This window comes from Rhea americana, unplaced genomic scaffold, assembly GCF_003343005.1.
Source record: "Rhea americana isolate MKP2758 unplaced genomic scaffold, rheAme1 scaffold_357, whole genome shotgun sequence".
NCBI classification, from domain to species: Eukaryota; Metazoa; Chordata; class Aves; order Rheiformes; family Rheidae; genus Rhea; species Rhea americana.
Window position 1 is genome coordinate 299,496 of NW_028186487.1, and position 23,587 is coordinate 323,082.

General features: G+C 43.4%; 3 protein-coding genes across 12 annotated transcripts in view; 1 reads left to right on the forward strand and 2 right to left on the reverse strand.

Annotated features, from left to right (window-relative positions):
- The window catches only part of LOC146591860 (uncharacterized), a 14,707-nt gene extending 6,990 nt beyond the window's left edge, over positions 1-7,717 (reverse strand). For all 4 annotated transcript variants that reach the window (XM_085312085.1, XM_085312088.1, XM_085312086.1 and 1 more), the window contains exon 1: positions 7,535-7,717. In XM_085312085.1, the coding sequence (XP_085168211.1) occupies positions 7,535-7,678 (144 nt within the window). In that variant the 5' untranslated portion in view covers positions 7,679-7,717. The remainder of the gene's footprint in view (positions 1-7,534) is intronic.
- Positions 7,643-16,295, forward strand: DYNC2I2 (dynein 2 intermediate chain 2). The gene is made up of 9 exons (XM_085312083.1): positions 7,643-7,754; positions 8,386-8,640; positions 9,374-9,483; positions 11,500-11,657; positions 12,205-12,314; positions 13,414-13,581; positions 14,051-14,283; positions 15,101-15,258; positions 15,878-16,295. Exons 1-9 carry the CDS (start codon positions 7,677-7,679, stop codon positions 16,114-16,116), a joined length of 1,509 nt encoding a protein of 502 aa, XP_085168209.1. The 5' UTR covers positions 7,643-7,676; the 3' UTR covers positions 16,117-16,295.
- Positions 16,281-23,587, reverse strand: part of SPTAN1 (spectrin alpha, non-erythrocytic 1) — a 52,673-nt gene continuing 45,366 nt past the window's right edge. For 4 of the 7 annotated variants that reach the window (XM_085312077.1, XM_085312078.1, XM_085312076.1 and 1 more), the window contains 8 exons: positions 22,928-22,945; positions 21,031-21,093; positions 19,709-19,763; positions 18,995-19,191; positions 18,533-18,586; positions 17,889-18,035; positions 17,394-17,541; positions 16,281-16,598 (listed from right to left, as the gene is read on the reverse strand). In XM_085312077.1, coding sequence (XP_085168203.1) covers positions 16,473-16,598; positions 17,394-17,541; positions 17,889-18,035; positions 18,533-18,586; positions 18,995-19,191; positions 19,709-19,763; positions 21,031-21,093; positions 22,928-22,945 — 808 coding nt within the window. In that variant the 3' untranslated portion in view covers positions 16,281-16,472. The remainder of the gene's footprint in view (positions 16,599-17,393; positions 17,542-17,888; positions 18,036-18,532; positions 18,587-18,994; positions 19,192-19,708; positions 19,764-21,030; positions 21,094-22,927; positions 22,946-23,587) is intronic. The other 3 variants (XM_085312079.1, XM_085312081.1, XM_085312080.1) reach the window with 2 other exon arrangements.

Sequence of the window (23,587 nt, forward strand, 5' to 3'; positions counted from 1 at the left end):
ATTGCCTCTAACACAGCATTTCAGCTCCAGACTTCATGCCAATGCATGCTCCCACCCCACCCCACCCCTCCATTTTATGAATATTTATTTCAATAGGCTTAAGCTGCATGGAGTTACAGAACTGGCACGTAGTTCATGCAGTAGTGTCTTTTACATTTCTCCAGAGAGCTGCATTCATGCCCTCTTGTGCCCTGTTTTGTCACGATCTCATACTGATTTCTTCTTTTCTTAAGTTAGACTGAGGTCACTACTTGGACTCCCTACATACACACTAAAGAAAAAAAATTACACAAGCTGGATATGCTGGTGGGTCATTCTGTTACTCCTCAATAACAGGCTACTATCATACAATCTTGCTAAAAGGTATAAAGGTGCTCTTTCAGAGGAGATTAAAAAGAAATTCATCATTACAAATCACTCAGCATTTTTTTGCAGTAGTAGAAACACACACATTGTTGTATCCAATTTGTCTATACAGGATATTCTGCTTCCTTTAATCTTCCATGTACTTTTGACAAGATGATAATCTTTCTGCTGTGCATAATGTTGTAGAATTGCTGTGTTTTTGTTTATGTAATTTTTTAGGGTTGCTCTGTGTTTGTATAATGTCTTCTAATATCCTTTGGGATACTGGTCATCTTCAGGATAACCGACTAATCAAAATGAGATATTATTATTAGCCATTTCAAAACTGACTTTCAGACTAAGTGCAGAAAGATTCTGCTGGTCTAAATAAACTGACAATATGCAAACTTTCTAAATGGTGATGGAAGTTTTCATCAGTAAAAGAAGTTCTTGCATAAGACTGTCTTTTCTACTGTGTTTGCTAACATTATAGTAGGAACATGATTTCATTCTTCACTCTTAAAAGCTTTGCTGGACGCATAATTTATGTACTGATTAGGTCTCATTCAGTGTATATATATGCATGTAAGATTAAAATTGGATGATTGAAATTAAATACATACATTCATATATATAAATTTTATCTTAAGAGCAATCAAAAACTGTCAGGCAACTTTTGCTTTATATCAGTCTAACTGTGATAGTTCTRAGCAGAATGTAACTACATATTTCTGAATATACTTTTAGAAACAGCAGTTCTACAAAGAAGAATCAGTTCTACTCAGATGAGTAATACCTGTGTGCAGTGCTTTTAGATAGCCAGGTGCTTTATACATATCAAACAACATCCTAACAAYTGTTTTATGTACTGTAGACATAGAATGAGTTGGTGAACTGATGCATGGAACAGATAAAAATCATTTTTAGTTGTGCATGATTATTGAATGTGGGATTAATTTAAGGGATCCCAGGGCCTTATGCCATGTTGTTAGTGCTGCAAAGGGTCTGCTACCTTTCAGGAGTGGCATGCCAGATTGTATTTTTATTTCTGAGATTAGATGGTGAGCMTGCTGGTATAAACTCAGCAGGAACAAGGGGATGCTGTGTTTAAAAAGAGAGAGACACTGATAATCACCTTATTGATAGCATCTYGCCTCTGTCCAAGGCAGAGGCTCCCAGCTGCCACCAATTTTGGAGCATCATGACAGCCAGGAATTGGGATCTTCAGCCTTTCACAGATGCCTCTTTCAATATGTCATGGATCTCGGCTCTCTGCCAGCTCTTACTTGCCATTAAAAATCTGCCTGCACATGGTCTTTGCGCCCCTACAGTAGCTTGCTGACACCTGCAATACAGCAGGCTTTCCTTACGCACCTTCCTATTCTGGTGATAYCTGGCTAAAATCTTTCCCTCTCATCATTAAGATAGGAATTGATATGGGATAGGTAATACTTGTACTGTATTAAGAAAAAAAAGTAATATTTACAAAGTTTAAGGGGAAACAAATGCCAAAATTCTATTTCTACAAAGCATAGTAGACCTATGACCTTAGCAGTGACAGACTACTTTTAAATCATGTCTATATGTATCAGAACTTCAGAAACAAGCCAACATGTCTTCTGACAAATTTAAAAGCATGGTTTTCAAAGCAAGAAGTACAGCATTACAGGAGGATACTTGGGATAAAAGAGGTCAGAAATTAGAGAATATCTGTGTGCCTTTTATGAATGGTACTGGAGAAGCAATACCTGGATGGATTCACACAGCTTTAGGCCACACACTCTCGAATCCATGCAAGGACTTGAACCTCATTAAGCTTTTGAGCATCCAGTTGGCTGCACAGATGCCATGTTCTGAGTATTGCATAGTCGTCATGATTTTTCTTCAGTTTTAGTGAATGCATGAACACTTGATTTTTAAATCAAATCTCTTAAGAAATAAGATGTGCATTTCAGCAAGCATATCCATAAAACTTTTTATCGGATATAATTTGAAACACTAGTCTGAAGTTCAGAACTTGGGGCCTATTCTTTGTTCTGCCGTAAATTCCCAGAATGATTTCACAAGTTATCTAACTTTCGCACCTTAAGTTTTCCTCATTTCACCATCACTATATGCTACAATTTCACCATCTACAGTAGCATGATGGGAGGCTGCTGTCAGTAAAACTTTCTGGAATGGATTATATCTAACTATTAGTGAATCTAATGGAAAGAGGGATTTGCTTTTCAATAGTGCTACAGACACAAGGAGAGTTCTACTCCTTCCCCCCCTCCCCCATTTAGACAGTATCTGCTTATCTGTCCTCTTGCTTTTAACACTTGTTCCATCTTGATTATTCTTCTCTGGGGAATATTCCCATTTAACACAAGCCTCAAAGCCTCTGCRACACTAATGTCTCGATCAGTAGAGCAAACAATCTCTTTCTAAAGCAAACGACACTCGAGATCTAGTTTAAAATTAAACAGTATAGGAGTCACTGGAAAGAAGCATTTAGAAAATTAGTTAATCATCTCCACTCTCATATCAAAAACTGAGGAACACAAATATTACCTCCAATAATCAGAAACAAAWTTTTATCTTAAAAAACAAAAACCACTCTAAGGCAAAAAGAAAGTGGGGAAAATATTACTGTGCAGCAGCTTGTCCCRGAAGGAGAACAACTGTCACAGAGACCTTAAGCAATATGACTCCAAGTTATCCTGAGCAACTGCTGGTATGTTTAATCTGCCACCTATAAATACATAAAATGCCAGTGTGATGGTGATGATAGTGGTGCTTTTGCAAGTGGCTTATAGCATATTTATAGGTTGTTCCAAAGGCAAATCATTTTGACACTGAGCTCTCCCTATCCCACTCTTTCCTCTTTCATGCTATGGTTTCCCAACAACTCTTGCTATTGTACCTATTTTGTAATCTGCATAGTTAGCCAAAGTTTTGAGTTGTGGTTTAATGATGCAGTGAATCTGATTTCAAGACTCCTAGTCCTGGCTCAGAAGTGCTTCAATCACAGAATGCAAAAAGAAACCCAGTATAGTATGAATATTCAAGCCAAAGATGGTCAAAGCGTTGTGGGATAATCTCTGGAATAACAGACCTTACTACCTGTTCAGGTACTCTGGACCTTAGTAATGAGCACAAAATGTCAACATAATCTATATTGCTTCCTCTAACAAATTCAAAGGCAATACACTTAAGTTCCCATGCCTCATCCAAATCAAATTTGTCATGCTATGTGATACAATAGTGTAGGGGCTTGAAGAGAACGATTGGGGAAAGAGAACTGGGTATTGCTGGTTATTCTATTCAGGGGAGAAAAATTGGTCCTGGAGTGAAATACTGCTTTGATATAACCCTTTTGTATTGTTTGGAGAGTTTGAGTGCATGTGTCTGTGCATGCATGGGAGTTATACATGAAAATATGTAAGAAGCTCTGTTCCTCCGAACAGTAGAAGCATCAATCAAAAAAGGCAATGTCTTTGTTCCCATTTCAAGCCACTTGCTGCCAGTGTAAGCCCCCAAGAGCTCTTTCTCATGGCCAGACACTCTATTCTTGTTTCCACTGTGCATGTTGTTGCATCTGTTTGAGGTGGGGGGGAAGGTGTACAAGCTGAAGGGTCAGGTATGTTGCTCTACACTTTGGGTAGAAACTGCTGTTTCAGCTATCTGGAAGCACAAGAGAACTCAGCTGTTTCAGTTATCTGAAATATAAGGCAGCTACTGCACCCACCAATGGRTGAATTTTTAGTGAGATTTAACTTAGAATATTTGTTTTGAATCAGGCCATAGAAACCACATCCCCAGTGTGCACACTTTGTTACACCTCATTCTTTCTTTCCCAATTCTTTTCCCCAGTAATTCATCAGTCTTCTCCTGTTCTTGGTTGTTTTCTGATGCATCTGCTTCATTATGCAAAAGTGAAAATTTACTAATACTTATTTCTTGAGAACTACAGAGAAAAGAAAGCACAGATCAGTACTGTAGTAATATCCACTTTTGAAAGGCTTTCTAGCCCCAGGCTAGTAAAAATCCTCCCCCAATTATCCCTGATTTTACCTTATTTTCAGTGTAGTGTTACTATGTCAAAACAAATATTTATGCATCTGATGATGCCATGTGAAGGGAAAAAAAACAACCAAAAAGATGATTTATTGAAATACTGTCAACATATTGACACTCCAGCAAATCAGAGATATGCAAATAAAGAAGAATTAAACAGCACTTTTTTAGAACTGTCTTCTTCCAGAGTTTTGTTTGTTGAGCAGGAGAAATGTTTGTTCATTTCTCATCCTCAGGCAAGAAATAGTTCAGACATGCAGCATTTTATGGGGGAATATGTACTACCTTTGCAGTAGCTTTGTATATTACTTGTAGAAAAAATTTGTTTATTTTTGGTCTGTTTCATATAGTCAAGTTCCAGTTTTATTACTTCACTTTATCATCTCAAAAAAAAAAAAAAAAAAAACACTGTGACAAGTTATTTTTAAATTGCACTCTAAGCTTAGAATTGTTATTAGTATGCAGACTGTATGCAAATTTATGCTTGTAATATTTACTCTTTTACCAAACAGTAATATTCCTTTGCAGTTCTAAATCATGCCAATTAAGTTAGTGATGACTGAAGATGATCCATTTATAGATTATAAATAACTCTTTTGAGGATTAGGAACTTAAACCCACTGTGCTGTCAGGTTCAAATATTTAGTACCAGTTATTCAACATACAGTAAATTGGGATTAAAAAAAAAAAAAAAAAAACTCTACCTTCTGCACTTGCTATTTGCAATAAAAGAACCCTTCACACAAAGCTCACTTTACATATTTTTAATGGGTTGTTGAATTTGAATAGAAATGATTTGTTCCTTAATGACGGAAATAAATATATCTTGTCCCTGTTTTGCATCTTCAAACAGGGCAATCCACTGAACTTTTTAAAAATAAGCATATCTCAAAGTGCTATACTAGGATCTCAGCAATAACCAGAACACAGCACTGTTCTATGATACATCAGTCTAGTTCCTGAATGAATACACTATGAGATGGAAGGGAGAGAAGGGACAGTAATTCTGCTGTGACAAAAGCAGTGCATTGCTTACTCTTAATAGTTTAAAGTTGCTTTGTGAATGGATGTTAAAAGTGGGAAGAGCAGCAGGAGGAGGAATGAAGTAAGTAATAGTAGTGTTAAACCCACAGCAACAGAAACCTGGTTAAAAATCTGAAGGGCAGTTAATTCAGTTTTAGCTTTTGATGTTTCACTTGTGTTAAAACTGATAGAAAAGGAGAGCAAAGGAAACTTCACCATTCAGCATTCTAACTCATGCCCAGACCTTTGAACTGATAAAACATAAGCCATACTGTAAAAMAAGGACATCAGAAATACCCTTCTGGGTCAGAGCAAGAGTCCCATCTATCCTATTTTTCTCTAGGACAATCAAAAATAAATAAATAAATAGAAATGCCAGGGGCCTGCAAGGGGAAGAGACTGCAGAAAGAAGTCAGACTCACATCCTGTCACTAAATAGCAGGCTCCTATTGCTACTATCAGGGCTTCACTTGCATCAGCTACRTCCCAGCACAGGAGAGGCTGAACTGGAACTCAGAGCTTAGACCCTGACAATTATAAGGTTAACTCCTGTGCTAATCAGAGACAGACAGCAGAGCTAAAAAGGACCATTGGTAACCCAGAAATGCGTTTTTCTACATTCTTAACTGCACTCCAAAGTACTATGAACGTCTCCATGAACTAGGGGAGAAGCACAGAAGATACATAGCAGAGGACTGAAATCTGGAAACTTCAGTCCCACCACACTGCTGYCTTTTTTCCACCCTTCTCCTTTCTGATAGAAGGGCCACTGAACAACCACTTTCTGCTTCAGTTTCACTATCCAGAAAATGGCTCCAATACTTCATCACATGAGCTTGTCAAGTGTTTTAAACTCCTCAGAAGCACTGCTGTACAGAGCTCTGCTCTGGCATTCGTGGATTCACGCGTGCTGAAGGGGGACTACGTCCCTTCTCAAGAGCGCCCATTCGGTGTCCCGTTATTCTGATTCCGACTTGCAGGCCAAACTCCTTCCCAGCAATAGCAGGAATAACTCCACCAAAGTCAGTGCATCTGTGCCTGTTTATGTCAGGGCTAAATTTAGCCAGTGTGTTCATCATTAAGTTGTTCCAGTAGAGTTACAGCCCRAATAAACTCTCTAAGCACAGCTATACATGCTAAGCAGTAGCTACTTAACAGAAGCTGCGATACCAGTCCATGTTCCTGCACACGTAAGCAGCGTGACCTTTATCCATCCGTAACTGCATCCGCAGGCAGGCGCTGCCTCAGGTTAACTACCCCAGGCTCCCCAAAAGATAGGACTTTCTGTRTTCTCAACTCCAAGGATGAGAAGCGCCCAAGTCAGACAAGGGAGCTGGTTTTCAGCCACCTGGGAGTGGAATTTAAATAGCAATTCGCACACCACGCAAACGACCGTAACGCCCTCACCGAAACCAAAGCCCGTAACGCGAAGGGAAGTCAGAACACACACAGGTCTCCACATACGCCTTCAGGGTCGATTCCCCTGCCCACTTCGTTGGTAAGCAGGCGCCGCACACACTAGTCAAAGCCGGGTAATTAAAAATGCTTCTAGCAAGTATGAATAATTCATCCTCCGAGGGGGGGAGCGCGCTCCCGACTGGAGCTCCAGGCGCGTTTCCAAACAGCGCTGAGGGACCCTCCGCAGCAGCCGCGGGGCAGGCGGCTTGCGGCGCTCACCCTGCAGGCTCTTCGCGCCTCCGCTCGCTGAACACCCGCCGTGTCCTCGCACGCGGCTCCCCCCGCATCGCGGCCCCCGCACGCCGCCCCGGCCCGGCCCACCCGCGCTCTGCCTCGCTGCGCCCCGCTCCGCCATCTTGAGTGCTGGCACCCGCAGCTCCCGCCGCCCGCCTCTCCTTGCTCCCCCGCGGCGCTGCGTCGGGCACCGCTGCGGGCCCCAAGCGGGCGCGCCGCTGGCTGCCGGCCCCGGGGCACGGAGAAACCCCCGGCCGCAAACGCCAGAGCCTGCCCCCTCCTCGGCCTTAGCAAAGATGGCGGCTGCGGCGCCGACTCAGTGCCCGCAGCGCCCCTTCCCGAAGCGAAGCTGCCGCCCGCGCAGCRCTGAGCCCCCGCGCCCTTCACCGACATGGCACCCGCCCTGGTCCGTTACCGCCAGGCGGGCCAGCGGCCCTGTCGCTCGGGGTGACGTCATCCCACGGCGCCTTCCCCGTTTCCATGGGAACCGGCGGGGCTGGCGGCTGCGGGGGCTCTTCGGGGGCCGCGTGACGCCGCGACCCCCGCTCGCCGCCGCCATGTTCGCGGACGGGACGGCGGGGAGCGCCGACGTGGGGTCGCTGTGGAGACGCGCCCGGAGCGCGCGCTGCGAGGCGGTGAGAAGCCCCCGGGACGGCTCTGGGCTCGCTCTGCAGCTCTTATACCGCGGGGCCGCTCCTTCCCCCTCCCGCTGAGGGGGCGGCGGGCCCCGGCGCCGCCCGGTGGGTGAGAGGGCCCGCGGCGCGGCCCGGCACGGAGACCTGCCTCCGGGGGACCTTCCACCCCTGCCGGTGCCCGGCCCCGGGGCAGAGCCGGCGGCGGGTGGGCCCGCAATGCCACTGGCTCGGCCGCGCAGCTGCCGCTCTGCGGGTTGCCCTGGTTTGGCCCCTTGCAACGGTGGCAGATCCCCGCGCAGCTGCGGCAGGACCCGCTGCGACCCCCGAACAGCCGCCGCCGTCGTGGTCAGCTGTCCCTTCTGAACACTCGCTGTGTTTCCGTTTTTGCTCATCCTCCCTGTCCTGCGAGGCAGAGCGCACTGCCCCTATTTAACTAGCATTGAGGTATCTCTGTCTGATACCTGATGACGTGAAGGACATAAATACATAAACAACATCCAGTTAGACCCTGCTTAAACCGTGAGCCAGAGATGTGCAAATATGTTTGCATGTCTCTACAAAGTGATAAATAGTGTCTTGTGTGCCACTCTTTTTATGTTTGGATTGTAGAGTGCTTGTCTTCTTTTACTAGAAAAGCTGCCAGACTGGGAAAATTTCAACAGCAGAAGCTTCAGTGCAGTCTTGTATGAACCGAGATGCTAGTGTGCAGACTGATCAAAGTAAAGGTGCAGCCCAAGTCTTCCATCAAGAAGTCCAAGTAGATTACACTCGCCTGTTATCATTCGTTCAGAGAGTGGAGGATGTTGTTATCAAAGAGCTAAATAAAAACTGGAAAAGTCACGCCTTCGATGGCTTTGAAGTGAACTGGACAGATCAGAATGAAACAGTAAGTTGACAGAGTTCAGATCCTTGTCATTACCGAAGCAGAGCTGGTCGCAATGGCTCTAATGCATTAGTTCTGTTTGTTATTACTAGCATTGTTCTGTTTCTCACTACTAGGATTTTAATAATTAGAAATTTTTAGTCTTTTTCTTCAGCTTTTTTTCTTTTGCTTGCAGCATGACCTTACTTGGTAAAACTGTTCTTGCTGTYAGTGATTCTGTTGCAGCAGCTTTGTGAGAAGGAAGCCTCCAGTTGGTATAGGCGTATGTTCAGTTTCCCATAGCCCCTTTAGAGTGTACTAGGCTAGTAGTTGTCTAGGAACAATTGAAGTCAGTGATTTGGCAGCTCTTCCTATTTGGATTGTATTTGTTTAGTGTATGGTGTTCAGGAGTGAGGCAATTTGTATCTGCCTGTACATGTTGGTACAGTCATTTTCAAACCACTGCTTGTTAAGCTCAGTGAGTGCAACAAGCTGCTGTTAAGTCCTTGTGATCTGGCCTTCCAGACTTGTCTTGCAGTCCCTGGAGTGTGCAGTGTATGAATGGTAATTACGAAAAGACGGTTGTTTTGATAGGGTCATATGGAGATTATTTCTCCCAGTAGAAATTGAGCTTCTTTTTTGCTTATATAGCTATATGCTATATAAGGTTCTGACCATAGGCTCATATGCTGAAGCAAAAGAGAGATCCTCTCTATATAGTCAAAGAGATTCAGTGCTGGGATTTGATCTCTCCTAGGTATTGTGTTTGCATACRTTGTCATATCCAGAGGCTCAGGATCGAAAACTGCAGGTCACCAGTGTCTCGTGGAATGCAACAGGATCTGTTGTTGCGTGTTCGTATGGCCGGTGAGTATCTGAGTGGATTGAGAGTGACTGAGGTTGATGTGACATTTCAGATTGACTTGAGTTTTAGATATGTTTACTTTGTCTACAATAACAAACCAGACATAGATAAACCTTGTTCACATTGACAAACCTAATCCACATTCAAAAAAACCCGAAGTCTTAGGGCAATCTTAAATTTTAATTATTATTATTATTATTATTTAGAAAATGGATACATGTATGTTCTTACTGATTTGTTTCCAGATAAATTCTATTTGGAAAGAAAATGTAAAGAGCAGATGCACTTGTAAATATGTGTGGGTAARGTTTGGAAATATATGCTTATCTTCATTGAATATCTTGTTGTTTTAATGTGGTCTCTTAGCACATCAGATGCACCTGGCATCTTTTCACACATGCGCCTAATGCCATGGACATGTTCTAACAATCGTTTAAGAAGATGTAGGCCCTCTCTAAAACGAGGGTTGGACAAAACATTCGTTTAATCCAAGAGGTATCTTTAGCAGCATCTCTTTTCGATGTCTTACTGCTACCCTTATTCTTTTCTTCCTTCTGCTACTGTTTTCTTAAACTAAAAGCCCCACAGAAAGAGCATCCATGAGTGAATGCATAGGGAAGAATAAAACAGGACAAACATGTATGTTACTTGCCCCTTCTACTCTCCCAGCCTACAGCTACTTTCAAATTAGAATGTGGTTTCTGTGTGCACAGTTACTCTCAGTAGACTTCACTTCCATGAGCAGAGAGGTGCAGTCTCTCTTTGAATCTGTTYAAGCTTTTAGAATCTGCCACATCTTTTAATAAGGAGTTTCACAAATCAACTGCTCATTGCATGAAGAATTGCTCTTTTTTATTTTCTATCTATCTCAAACACTCCCTCAATACAAGAATTAGGAGCATCAAATAAAGGCAGTAGAGGTCAGGCTCAAAACAACTGCTTCCTGTCCTGGCCATTTGCTGTTCTCTGGATCTGTGACCTTCATGTCATTTCCTTGCAGCAAGATGAGACATCATGWCAATGTGGTGCTAATGACAGAGAACATGGAGATACTACAAGTAGGCCCTCTGCCAGCACCCTCCACCAAACCAACTACTTACCATTACGCGTACTTGTCTGAACAACTTTTCAGATACGCTAGCTCAAAGTACCTTCATTTGGGAAACCTTTAACTTCAGAAAAGGGTAACACCACAGGCATTCACTGGGATCTAGAGTGGTAAACGTGCAGGTGTCTTGTTACTTCTGCTCTGGGCAGATGGCTTGTAGTAGTCGTTATTTTGGATTTGTTCTGTCCCTTGTCAAAAGAGGGTTACATTTTGATAAGTACGCAATGAATGAAACAGCTATGAATAAGAAAGAAAGTAGAGTGGCAGATGTCTCTTAGAAACCCCAGATGAAAAGATTCGTGAGAGCCACTTATTTGTGACAAACATGTATTATTGAAATTTGTAGAGCTGGAGTGCACAGCATGATTTGTGTGCAGTAACCAACGCCATTTGGTGGTTGTGAAGAAAGTTCTGTGTTTGTGGTGGGCATCCAGACTTCAAATCATGCTGCTTCTCTCAGGTCAGGAAAGATTCAGTAAGCTTTTTCAACCCTTATCAGTTCTCCAGGCAAGACATTTCCTCTCTGTGTSTTCTCAGATCCTGGATCTTTGAGTGCTTTAACTTAAACTTTCTTTGGTCTCTTTAGATTTTGCTTTCCAAATATTCATAGCAACTTTCTGTAATGTGCCCCTTAGATTGTTCCCCTTATTTGAACAGTTAATAGCTCTTGGAATAGTGAATCATAGCTGAGATTTACTTGCAGGCACTTTGACCTGTAGGTGCACTGACAGGCACTGTAAATATACTAACCTGCAAAGAAGTTTCATAACCTCATGATTTCTTGATCTCAGTTTTCCTTTTATCCACAAAATAGCACAGGCTTAAATGATGAATGGAACATAGCAAAGCTCCTCTGGACTCAGAGTCTGGCTGTGACACACAAGATGAGATGTAGCCTTCTCTTGTTTAGGTTCGATGATGGGGACTGGGGCACAGAAAAATCCTATATTTGTACCTGGAATCTGGACAGAAGAGGGTTGAATCCACAACGCCCTGACCTAGTGGTGGATGTTCCCAGTTCTGTCCTGTGCCTGGCTTTCCATCCCTCTCAGCCTTCACTAATTGCTGGTGAGTTGCTCTTGCTTTAGATTTTATTTGAAATGTTTCCATGTTTCCTGTAGTTTGCATCTTTTTTTTTTTTTTCCTTTAGGCTCAACCAAAGGTTTATTGCAAAAGTAACGTTATTGTAGCTCCTTACCCAATGGAACTAACACTTACTAGTACACATAAATGCTTGTTGCTTCTGGACTCTGAGACTAACCTCTTTTTCAGGGATGTCTGCCTTTAAATCATCTCAGAGAGATATGGTAAAGGCCAGTTCAGCTTGGGTTATAAGCAGGAAGAACATACTTATTTCAGTAGAGACATGCCCTCCTACATGAGGGCTGGCTGTGCCCTCTCTATGGCCATGTTTCCACATTCAGTTGTGTTCCTGTGCCTTYCTGTTTAGGACTGCTCATCCCAGATCTCGTCATGCTCGCTGGCAACCCTACGCAATGAGAAACATCATCCACAGTTCTATTCTAATAACAGCACAAATTGCCCATTGCATTATTCATGTTATATACTGCTAGGCCTTACTTATGTTTTATTGGTTTGTTTTTCCTTTTTTTAGGTGGACTTTTCAGTGGAGAAGTGGTGGTGTGGGATACCAGCAGAACAGAAGACCCCTTGATCTTGAGGACAGGGATGACAGATGATACGCACACTGATCCAGTCTATAAGGTGACAGAGAATATCCACAGCAGATATCGTTGGGAAGGGGAGAGCTGCCGTTGCTGTTTCATTCCTTCAGCTCTTATGCAAATTTCCAGTGCCTCACCTGAAGCTCTCAGGCAGGCTGCTATGTTTCAGTAGTTGTGATCTCTCTTAATTGGCTCAGTTGGCTGTTTTTYCCCCCAGTCTAAAGGCACAGCTATGCCACTGAACAAGTATTTGCTGAATAGGACACTTTAYCTGTAAGAATAACTTCTCACTGGTCAGGATAAATGAAGAGTGGGCCCATTCTACGTTGTAACTGCTTAGTGGGGCAGATGAAGCCAACAATATTTGCAGTCTTTTACAGATACAAGTAGCAAATTAGCACCGCTCCTTAGGAGCTTAAAGCTACGCAAAGGATCACTATTTGTTCTTGCAGTCTGACTTCGCTAGTAGTTTGACTAAGCCTTTAGAGCTCCCTGACTTATACCTGAGTGCAATTCACTGATCCTTTCCTGATAGCTAGAATTATCTTCTCATTTTCAGTCATGCTTAATACTTCTAGGTCTGCTCTTCTACTGCAAACTGCTGGCTTTCTGTAACTGCTCTAGGATCTTYGTGTTGAGCCAGAGTTTGCTTAGAACTTGAGGGACAAAAATTTGCTAAWGATTAGCCTGAATTAAGGGATTTGTTTAAAAACAAGGTAGTGCTTTTTGGCCCCCTTTGGGGCACTGTGACTTTGGAGCTGTCACTTTAAGCAGTCTCTGTATTTTGGCATCTGAAAGTTGGGAAAATGCAGTTTGTAGCTGGGCAAAAGTGCTATAAATACACAGAAAAGGCTGGCAGGTGACGTGCAGAAATCAAAATATAAAATCCAGCCCTCAACACTTGAATGCATTTCKCTCCTAACATACATCTGTGTGCAAGTGCCTAGGACAACCTGGTTTGATACCAAGATTACCAAACATCACCTGGCGCTGTTCCTGCGTTGTCTTGCTGGGCCAGTAGACGGCAGGTTGCTGTGGTGTGTGGGTGTGGGTGTGGGTGTGGGGGTGTGTGTGTGTGTGTGTGTGGGTGTGGCGGTTCTGACAGTTTCCCCCTCTGCCTGAACTTGTGTTTGGAGCAGGTTAACTGGTTACCAGATGCAAAGCACAAGAACCACTTTCAGCTGTTGAGCGCATCCACAGATGGAAAGATCCTGGTATGGCGAGAGGAGCGAGATGGTCGGCTGACCTTGGCCGMAGGATTTGCCATGGTGGCTCAGCAGATCCCTCGCAGCATTCAGCTGAAGAAGGTGAGTTTGGCGGTTCAGAGAGGCCTTCTTAACGCTACACTGGTGTTAAGGAGGTTTATTTTCTGTTTTTTCAGTAACAATTTGACAAAAAACACTAACTCTGGAGCCCAGTGGAAGGGCACACCCTTCACATGAGAAGGGCAAGGTAAAGGCGTCTCTTTAGAGCCTTGCTAACCCTTGATCCCCATCTCCCTTCTCATACTGAAATTGCTCCTTCAAAGACTGGCGACAGCTGGTTCTAAAGCAAAAATGCTAGGATAGAAAACTTGCTTGTTTGTACTATTAAGTCACGCAAATCCCCTTGTTGGAGGATGCTGTAGGGATTAAAGGCTGGACAGTGCTACAGATATCAGAGCTGGTGCCAGTTGTGCAGCGAACACCTCACTGGATCCTTGACAGACTGGTTTACACYGCTGTGACCACACGTATGCTACACTGGAGACTGTAGGTTTGTCTCTTTTTCTTTTAGCTCACGTGGGGAGAGGCTGCTGTGGGTGTGACCTCGCTCTCTTTTTCGCACTTTGATCCTCGCGTGTTCGTTGTCGGCGTGGAAGGCGGCTATTCCCTGAAGTGCTCCACAGCAGTAGAGACCAAGGCTCTCCAGTGGACAGGCAGTTCTGTTCCCCTCAGGGCCCCAGCAGAGCTCGCCTTCTCCCCGCATGGTGGACCAGTGTACTCCGTGAGCTGCTCGCCCTTCCACAGGCAAGCGCTATAAAAGCACACACTGGTATTATCATATGCTAGTTTACAAATTACTGGCTCTAAACGTGTCTTTTTCAAGTTACCCGGGGCCAAGATCCGCAAAAAGGGTCACCTAGCATCTTGATTTTGACAAAGTAACTTCCCAGGACAGCAGAAACACAGTTGTTAGTGCTGGTGAAGCTGCCCACTTGAATATGCTCCATGGGAGCAGAACCCGAGTAACACTAAACAGTGTGTCCACTCCAGCCAGTGTAGACCATAACACTTCTCTTTAGGCTCGTTCAAGTTATGTTAATACTAAAGAGCAGTTTGAGTCAAGGGAAGGTGCTGAAGAACAGTAACTTACTTCATCAGCACTAAAGTGATGTGCCTCTCACAAATCCTACTGGTAGCTGCCTGAGTTTTTTTAATTAAAAGTTCGCATCTCTGCCTGCAGTTAACCAACCATCCATTTAAGAGGCCACAAGCCATGCTGACAGCCCAGGTTTGCATTTAATTTGCATTAGACAAACATGACTAACAATGTCTCTCTCTCTCTCTAGATCAGCAGTTCCCAGGCATCTCTGGCCCACAAACCACCATCAATACTCAGTGGACAACATGAGCCCTCATTAATCTTAATTGAAAGCACTAACAAAGCTATGCTGCTGCAGACCAGCTGTAGGCCGTGCGCCAAAGTACAGCTTGGGAATCACTGCTTTAAGATACACATTCAGACCTTTAAAAAACAGTAACACTGGCCCATGTCATCCTTCTTGAGTGAGTTTTACTCTATAACCTTTCATACAGCCTATAAAGTGTTTCTTCCTTTTTCCAGGAATCTCTTTCTGAGCTGTGGGACTGATGGACATGTTCACTTACATTCCATGTTGCAGGCGCAGCCCCTCATTTCTGTTCAGTTATCAAAAAAATACCTCTTCTGTGTACAGTGGTCTCCAGTACGACCACTGGTCTTCGCAGCAGCTTCTGGTGAAGGCAAGTATCTGTAGGTGCCTGTTCTTAAGGCAGAAAGTTAAAGTTTTGTGCTGGATATTTCTTAATTAATACAAGTCAATTATACTGATTAGCATTCCATTGAGAGCAATCACCATTGTTTGTACCATACCATTAGTATAATGGAGTCATTTCTAAGTCCAAGACTTCAGTAGCAGTTATTTTTCAGTTTTGATCATACCATTATTGCTATTAGCCAGAGCTGCTCACTTGTAAGTTTATGGATGTAACATGGCAAGATTACTGCAGCTAAAACTTATTTCCAGCTTTCTTGGTTTTTGGCATTTACTTCTACTACTATTAGTTTAAAACAAAACTTTCTTAGAAAATTGCCCCAAATATATTTGAGTTAAGGAATGGATATTTCACAGAACTTTGGCAAGCTAGTTTCAGCTCTCTCTGACAGTGGAATGAGAAATCTGCGCTGTCTTGCAGCGATGGCAAGTGTCAGTCACTTAGACAATGTCAGAGGGAAGGGAGAACAGGTCAAAACAAAACAAACCACTACAAGTGCCAAACTAAGGAATTTCTAATCTACTGTTCTCAGAAACAAAGGCTATTGCACAAAACGGACGTAACGATAAGTATTTGTGTTTTAAAGGAGACGTGCATCTGTTTGACTTTGAGAAGAGCTCCCAGAAGCCTGCTGTTTCCATAAAGCAGACCACAGCCGAGAGCCCCGTGTACTGTTTAGAATTCAACGCCAAGCAAACTCAGCTCTTGGCAGCAGGAGATGCCACCGGTACAGTCAAAGTCTGGCAGCTCAGTTCTGACTTTACTGAGCAGGGACCCCGGGAAATGAATCACCTGGAGCAGCTGGCAAGTGAGGTCACAGACTGAGACAGCAACATAACCAGCTGTTTGAAGCCTGTTACAACTCTGACTCCAGAAAAAGTTGCCCATTTACTTCCTCCATAGAGTTGGCCTGTAGAACACACCTGACAGCTGGAGTTTCATTCAAACAACAGCTGAATTTGTATTTAACCATTAAACACAAGATGATATATTTGGACCAATAACTTTTATTGAAGCACACTGCAATATGTTTGTTTTCCCTAAGAGAGTTTTAAGCTAAGCAGTTTAAGGTTACATCATAAAGTAACATTGATTATTGTAGAGCACAAAGAGACGCATGCAGAGCTATAGTCGGCAAACGTGAGCATGTTCTTTGCATCTTTTGGTACTAGTGTTTTGTATCAATTCACAAAAAGTGAACGTGTAAATTCTATGTAATCGTACGAAGAAGGAAGTTCTCTGCCCTTGCCATCCATGTAGGGCTTCATGTGAGAAATGCAGTAATCGGCTTGTTCCCTGGTCAGGTTCTGAAAGACAAAGATGGTGCTGAGGCAGAGACAGGCGCTTTGCAGCTGTAGATGGAGCATTTACAGGCAGCCCTCCTGATCCCAGAGGCACGCAGCTTGGAGCAGAAGCCAGAGCTACGACTGGCATGGAAACGTTCTGGCTGTTTCTGTTTGCACTATTTGGTTAAAGGTTGGAAGGTTTGACCTGAGTCTTCCCACCAAGGAGAAGACAGAACAGGTAACTGATACGAGGAAGGACAGCAAGCTCTTTATTTCTCTGCCAGTTGGTGGGATTCAGACAGGAAAAACTTGCTGCCTTGGCAGGGAAATGAGAGGGAGGTGTTCATGCTGTCTAAGCTTAGATGCTTAAGTTCCTCCTCTGAATCAGTCTGGAGAAACGTCTCCCTCTAATCTACCAAACAATTAAAGGAAAGTGCAAGTTTCCAAGGACAGGCRCTGTGAATACACTCCCTTCCCAGGCCTCTGAGTAACCTTTGAGTAACCTCCTCACCCCGATTCTCCCCCTGCTTTATTTATTTTTAAAAAAGCAAAAACTTAACCCAAGTAGTTCTTTCTTCTTTTCACTTAACCTGAGTAGTTACTTGGCTTTGGTTAAAGCTTTTCCTCCGTATAGCCAAGGCAGCAGCTGGGTAGGATCACTACCATCACTTCTCCGTTTGCTGCAGAGGACACTTCTACAGACTGAGAGCTTGACTCAGCTATAGTGACATGAACCTCCCAGCAACGAGCAAGTGCTGGTCTTTGCGAACAGGAAGCATCCATCCGTCCCCCCCGTGAGCCACAATCGATACTTACTTGGTAGAGTTCCTCCTTGGTCACATAGGGCTTCCCCTCTGAACTGAGGGCACGGAAAGCACTCTCAATCTCCTCGCTAGACTTCACATTCTCTGTTTCCCTGCTGATCATAAATGCCATGTACTCCTGCAGTGAGACATGTCCATCCCTGCCGGTGAAACAAACGGCGTGAGAACACTGCCATCTGGTAATACTCAGAAGCCCACTCTTCCAGACGTATCCTTTTGAGAGCAGATTTAGGTGTTCTGGGAGCAGTGAAAAGTCTAACATGAGAGACTACAGGAACTCCATTTCCTAAACTAAATTTCTCTTTCACAAATGTTAGTCTTACCTTCATGGAGACCCTTTCACATGAATTAGTACGAAAACAACCACAGCCTCTCCATAACAAGACAGAACCAAAGCTCTCAGCCTGTGACAGACTTCCCAGCCAAAAACAAGCGATACTGATACAACATTTTGCAGCAGAAAAATAAAACGTCCCAACCCACATACCTATTCGGATCTACAGTGTCAAGAATAGACTCAAACTCAGGGTCTGGCTCTCCCTCCTCAACCATAGGAAGGTCATATCCAAGAGAGCGCAAGCAAGACTTAAACTCTTGGTGGTTAAGACGTCCAGATTTATCCTTGTCGAAGTGCCTAAAAACAAAAACAAAAACTCATGTTTTAAGCGTCAGTCTTTGTAGTATGTGACTGAAAGCTRCACAGCCAGCTGAAAACTGGAACAGATTATAACCAGTCCACTGTTCTGGACAGATGAGTTTGAGTCAATAAGCTTTYCCTATCTAACATATGTAAGACATAAGTACGAGTTCTTTACATTGCTTAAAAAGCAGCAGCAAAACCCAGCTGTACCCGCCAGCTGGGATACTTTGGCATTGATGGTTCCTTCACCACTGTGCTCACAAACAAATGCACACAGCAGAGCCTCCAGTGTGGCTGTACCCAGCCAGCAGCAAGCGTAGCTGGAGGCTCTTGCCATCTGGCAGAGATCAGAGCAGCTCAGCACAAAATTGAGCAGACAGTAAAGGAGCTGCAAACAGATCAGTCAGATAATCCTAACTGTGAATAGGGGCCATACATGTGCCAGAAGTATCTCACAAGCAATCCTCTGGCATGTTTTCCCTGCAACTCACTTGAACATCATGCTGAACTCCTTCAGGGCCTCCTCGGTGACTCCAGTTGTGTTTCTGAAAAGGAAGAAACAAAGCTAGTGAGTGGTTCCTAAGTCACAGAACTCCGCTGCAGTTAGTCTACCCCAAGCCAAGCTACCCCCATGTCAAAGGCGAGGACAAATGATTAGACAATACATTACATCAACCACAGCTCAACAGAATCACCARTTCTGCGCAATGTTGTTATTGCTGATCACCAACAGGAACTGTTTCCCAAACTCCCAGCTGCACCCCCCGAAGGAGGCCAGGAGATGGTGGGGATTCTCAGGCTTTCTACACTGCTGTACAGATTAGCCACAACACAGAAGAGATGCATCAGCATAGACCACGTAGAGCTTTAGTTTCAGACAGACGGATGTGTCATCTTTTACCCCCCACCCCTGAGTTCGGCACGCTTTATACTGCAGAGGCAGCAGGTAGTACCGGGCTTGTATCTGCTGCTCTAGATTGTGCTGCATTCTCATTCCCAGCTGGTCAAGCTGGTCCCACTGCTGCGCCAGCCCCACAGTGCTGTGTTCTGTGTATTTGTTGTCCAAGATAAGAGCCTCTTCCATAGCTGCTCCAAGATCCTCAATCTTCTTCAGCTGGCTCCTCATAGCTCGAATCTCCTGGTGCTTGCGCTATTAGGAGAGCAAAGAAGAATGCAAAAAAAAAGCAACCATGTTAAAACACAGGCTCACGTGCATTCTATGTGCTATTAAACTGCTATCATTGTCTGCTGGGATTACATATTTACATATATATATATATACACACACACACACACACACACACACTATGATCTGTAAAACAGTATTCAAAACAGTATCTTCTTCATGTACCGACAGGGTCTGGAAACAAGTTCTTGAGACAAAAATAAATTCTATTAGGAAAAGTTCTGAAAATACTGTATCCCATCTGCTCTATGCCACTCATTTAGAAAAGAAGAACAAAAAGAGAAAACTATGTTAGAGTACTATTTAATGGCTTGTAATATAAGTAGACATCAAATATGTAAATAGATAATCCCAATCATCTTCTCAGTATTCAAAAATATATCATTAAGACTTTAACATTTAATTACACGTTTCAATTCTTGCCCTGTGGTCCCAAGTAYCTCTTGGGAAATGTGTTTGACAATAGGTGAGTGCTGCTTACCTTAGTAGCTTCCAACTGTGATTCCAGCGTTCCCGACTCCTCCACCATACAAGACCTAAACACAGAGTCGCAGTGAGAGAGAGCACTTATCCTATCCAGAATGGCAGGTGGGGCTTGAAATTAACAGTCCTTCTTACAGCAGTAAAATTCTCCTCTAGATATTTAACACTAGTTTTGCGTTTTGTTTGACTCTGACTCATCCTASCTAAGGCAGACGCAGGTACATCTTGGTTAGATTTCATTTCTTTATGTAGTTAATTTCTAGCCCCATTTGAAAGGCAACACGATCAGTAGCCACACTTCATGCCAAATCCGAAGCACCCACTGTATCAGACCTAATGAAATTAGAAACTTGGTGCAGTCCTGCCCCACTCCACTGTGCTCAACACACACACACACAAACTACAGGTGATTCACTGGAGCTGTATTTGCTGGTAAGATACAGGGGCTCTAGAAAGGAGGGGAAATATGGAAAAAGACCTCTTGAAAACTACTGGTTTGGTTTAAACATGATCTTAGTATGGCAGAACCACTACAGAAGAACTGARGACCTCCACTACATTGCAGTGCTGGGTGGAACGTTGCTTTTCCCTCCCCGCCTCTCCCATCCTGCACCCAGAGAAGCTGAGGCAGCACCACTTATCCCAGCCAGAGTTCCACGCTGAGCTGCTTGGTGCACAGCGGCACCTGACATGAGCAGGAAAAAAAAAWAAAAAAACAAAAAACAAAAAAACCCACTGTGGTCGTGGGCTCCAAGATCCACTTCACATGGACTAGCCACAGAAAGCCTCTGGATGTTGCTTTTTTTCCTTTAGATCCTAAGCAAAGTTCAGCAGCAGTTTTTACGAACCTCTATCCTTCCAATATTTATGGTCAGAGTTCCTACCAAATGACCTGTGTACAGACAGCAAGTGTGGGCACTACGGAGATGGGCTCTTGTGTTTATGACCTTGGGGAATTTAAGTTCCTGTTGCTAAAACGTTCTTGCTCCCACCAAAACTTATCCTCCTCCCAAATGCTCCTGAGCTGCTCGAGAGGAGGGTTTCAAGTGCTGAATCACCCTGTAGCAATGAAAATGCACCAAACATCTGCGTGTTTCTCACCACACGGTTAAGGCTCAGAAYGCGTGTTTAAAGAGATGAAGCACACGCCCGCAGCCCTGAGCAGGAGGCTGGGAACCCACCGTGGAAGGGAACATCAACAGGGAAACAAACCTTCAAGCATCTCTAAGCAGTGAAAGTTAGTTAAAAGGAAAGCGAGCCTTGGAATTAAGAGTGCATTTGAAAACCAAAAGTGAGGTAAGAAAATACAAGGAAAAAAACCTTCCAGATAGATCATCCCCAACTTCATACTGATAGACACGAATGACACGACGATATGCTATGCTAGTCAAAGAAAAGAAACCAGGTAAATTCCAAAAAGGAAGAAGAAAGAACAGAGAAGAACGAACATGCCCAAACACGGCCACTGCAACGGAGCCACACTCCAAGCCGGCACCACCACCCAGCAAGCAATTACTGAATGAAGGAAAAATACTCAAAGGCTGCTTGCGTGCACACACACAATTAACTATTTTTGCGTAAGTTACCAAAAAAGGGGAAGAAAAGAAACACAGTCTCACAGTTAACTCATTTACTGCTTCGTTAAAGGCAACTCTCCCCTCCCCCAAGAAATCCTCCCATAGGCAACGCCGGGCAGCACACAAATAGCTGCGGCACGCTGAGAAGCGAGGTGTATGTAGGACAGCCCTGCTAATCTCGAAGCTTCTCCGAACGCTGCCTCCCCTCTAGCCAAAGGCGGCTAAGCCCAGCCAATGCCCCTTAGTTCTAAGCCTGCATTTTTAATCTATTCACGCAGAATTAAGGACAAACTCTGCCTTGCATATCAGTAGCCTTCTGGTAATTTGTTCAACAAAAGAGCTCGGCATACTGGTCTTGAACCCTGACCCCACATCTTTTAGTAAATAGCTCCTTTCTATTAGCTCGTTCTTGGATACCAGAACTAATCTGCAACATTACTCTACAAAAGAGCAGAGAATTCAGCACCCGTTCCAGGAAAATCTGCTCAGTTCCATTAAACCGTACAACAAAAATGGGGCAAATTATTTTTATCTGGTAGAAACAGCGGGACACAAGACATTGTGATCATTACAGAGCACATAAGAAGCACAGTTATCTCCAAACAATTCCACCCTTTTATTATGAAAAGTCTGCCTCTCTTTATGAGAAAGGCCCCTGCTTCCTCTCCAGCACTATACACAGGGCCAACACATCAGCCTCTGCACCAGGCTCAGAGTATTTGTTAACATTTTATATTATAGCTTGTTACAAAGCTTACATTGTGTGGCTGATTTTTAGTACTGAGCAAGTTTAGCTGGAGAGACACCCTTCTCAGAGGTTTTGGTAGTCAGAAGACATTTCTGATTTTATTCTTTTTGCTTTTTGACCAACAGTCAAGCTGGTCCTTCATCCTMATCAGGAACTATTCCTGCGGACGCCAACAGGGCATTTCGTATTTCTTACATGTGCACGCATCAGACTGCCTGCAAATCCAGGCAAGTTGGGGGGTCCACATTGAAAGGTTTTGACTGCGGCTATCAAGCTATAATTCCTTTCTGTGAAAGGAAAACCTACTCTGGAGCACAGTTATGAGGCAAGTTAAAAAAGAGACAGTTAATATTTGAATTCCATGAAGTTTTAAGATGCACAATTTCAGCAACATTTTTCATAGGATTCTTCCCTCTCCCTTGCAAAAGCCAGTCAATAACTTTAGAGCTTTAAATGTTCCAAAAACAGTTACAATGGATAGGTTTGTTTCACTAAGCAAATCTATGAATGCTGGAAAATCAGTAGTGTCAGCTGTTTCCCAAAGACAAGTGCAAATTATATTATGTTCTTCCCCACCTCACCAGATTAAGAGCATTTTCTTGCGCAAACGCCCGAGGAAAGGAAGAACAAAAGTAAGGACTTCCATGAGTGTGCCATTAGGAACCCATTAATACTTTTTTCTACTTCTGACTGGATAATAATAATGTTCTTACAGGTTTATATTTATTTAACCTACTCCAGAATCTCGTTTCATTATGTCTATGCACCTCAGCTACAGATTGCTCTTTTCAAATAAAAGGGGGTTCAGTGCAGCTTTCATAAGCAATGCAATGACAGAAGGAAACAGAGCAGAACACATCAAATTTTTAAAGATATAAAATTCAATACTAACCCATCTAGCAGGTAAGTCCTGAAGAATGTGAAGATCCAAACATCAGGCAGCAGGACAGAGACAAGACAGTGAGAGAGGGACAGAGATTTGGATGGAAGCAAACATCAAAAGTTAAAAATCATACTTATATTTCAGCATTTCATGAAGCCACATAYAGAACTATTTGTGAACACAGAGACAGAGAATCACAGGATTACACAAAAACTGAACTTACCTCCTCGTAATCACAAAGAATTCGCGTCAGAATTGGCTAACAGTAGAGTCTGAGCATAGCTACCTCTGTTTTCTAGAAACATGCTCTTCAGTTCACTGTAGTTCTTAGTCTTAAGATACTTTATTTCCAAAGCAGTTGTTAAATCTTTACTGCCTCTCCCTAGGCATAGATATTATTACACAGTACCACTGGATAACCATTTATCRTGTAGCCTTAAGCTTTTTTCACGGTCTTTCTCTGCTGAAGCTCTAGTGAGATTTCTAATGTAATAACCAATACAGAAGGAACGTTAACAAAAGTTACACTTCTAAGTTAAAGTGAAGTTGGCACTTTACGTGGTCAGCTTCTAGCTATTTGTTTTTTCCCCCGATTGTACTGCAGACTAGTTCAGGAATAACTGGAGAAGAGCCAAGTCTTGGACAACTGAATCACTGCAGGAAAATGAA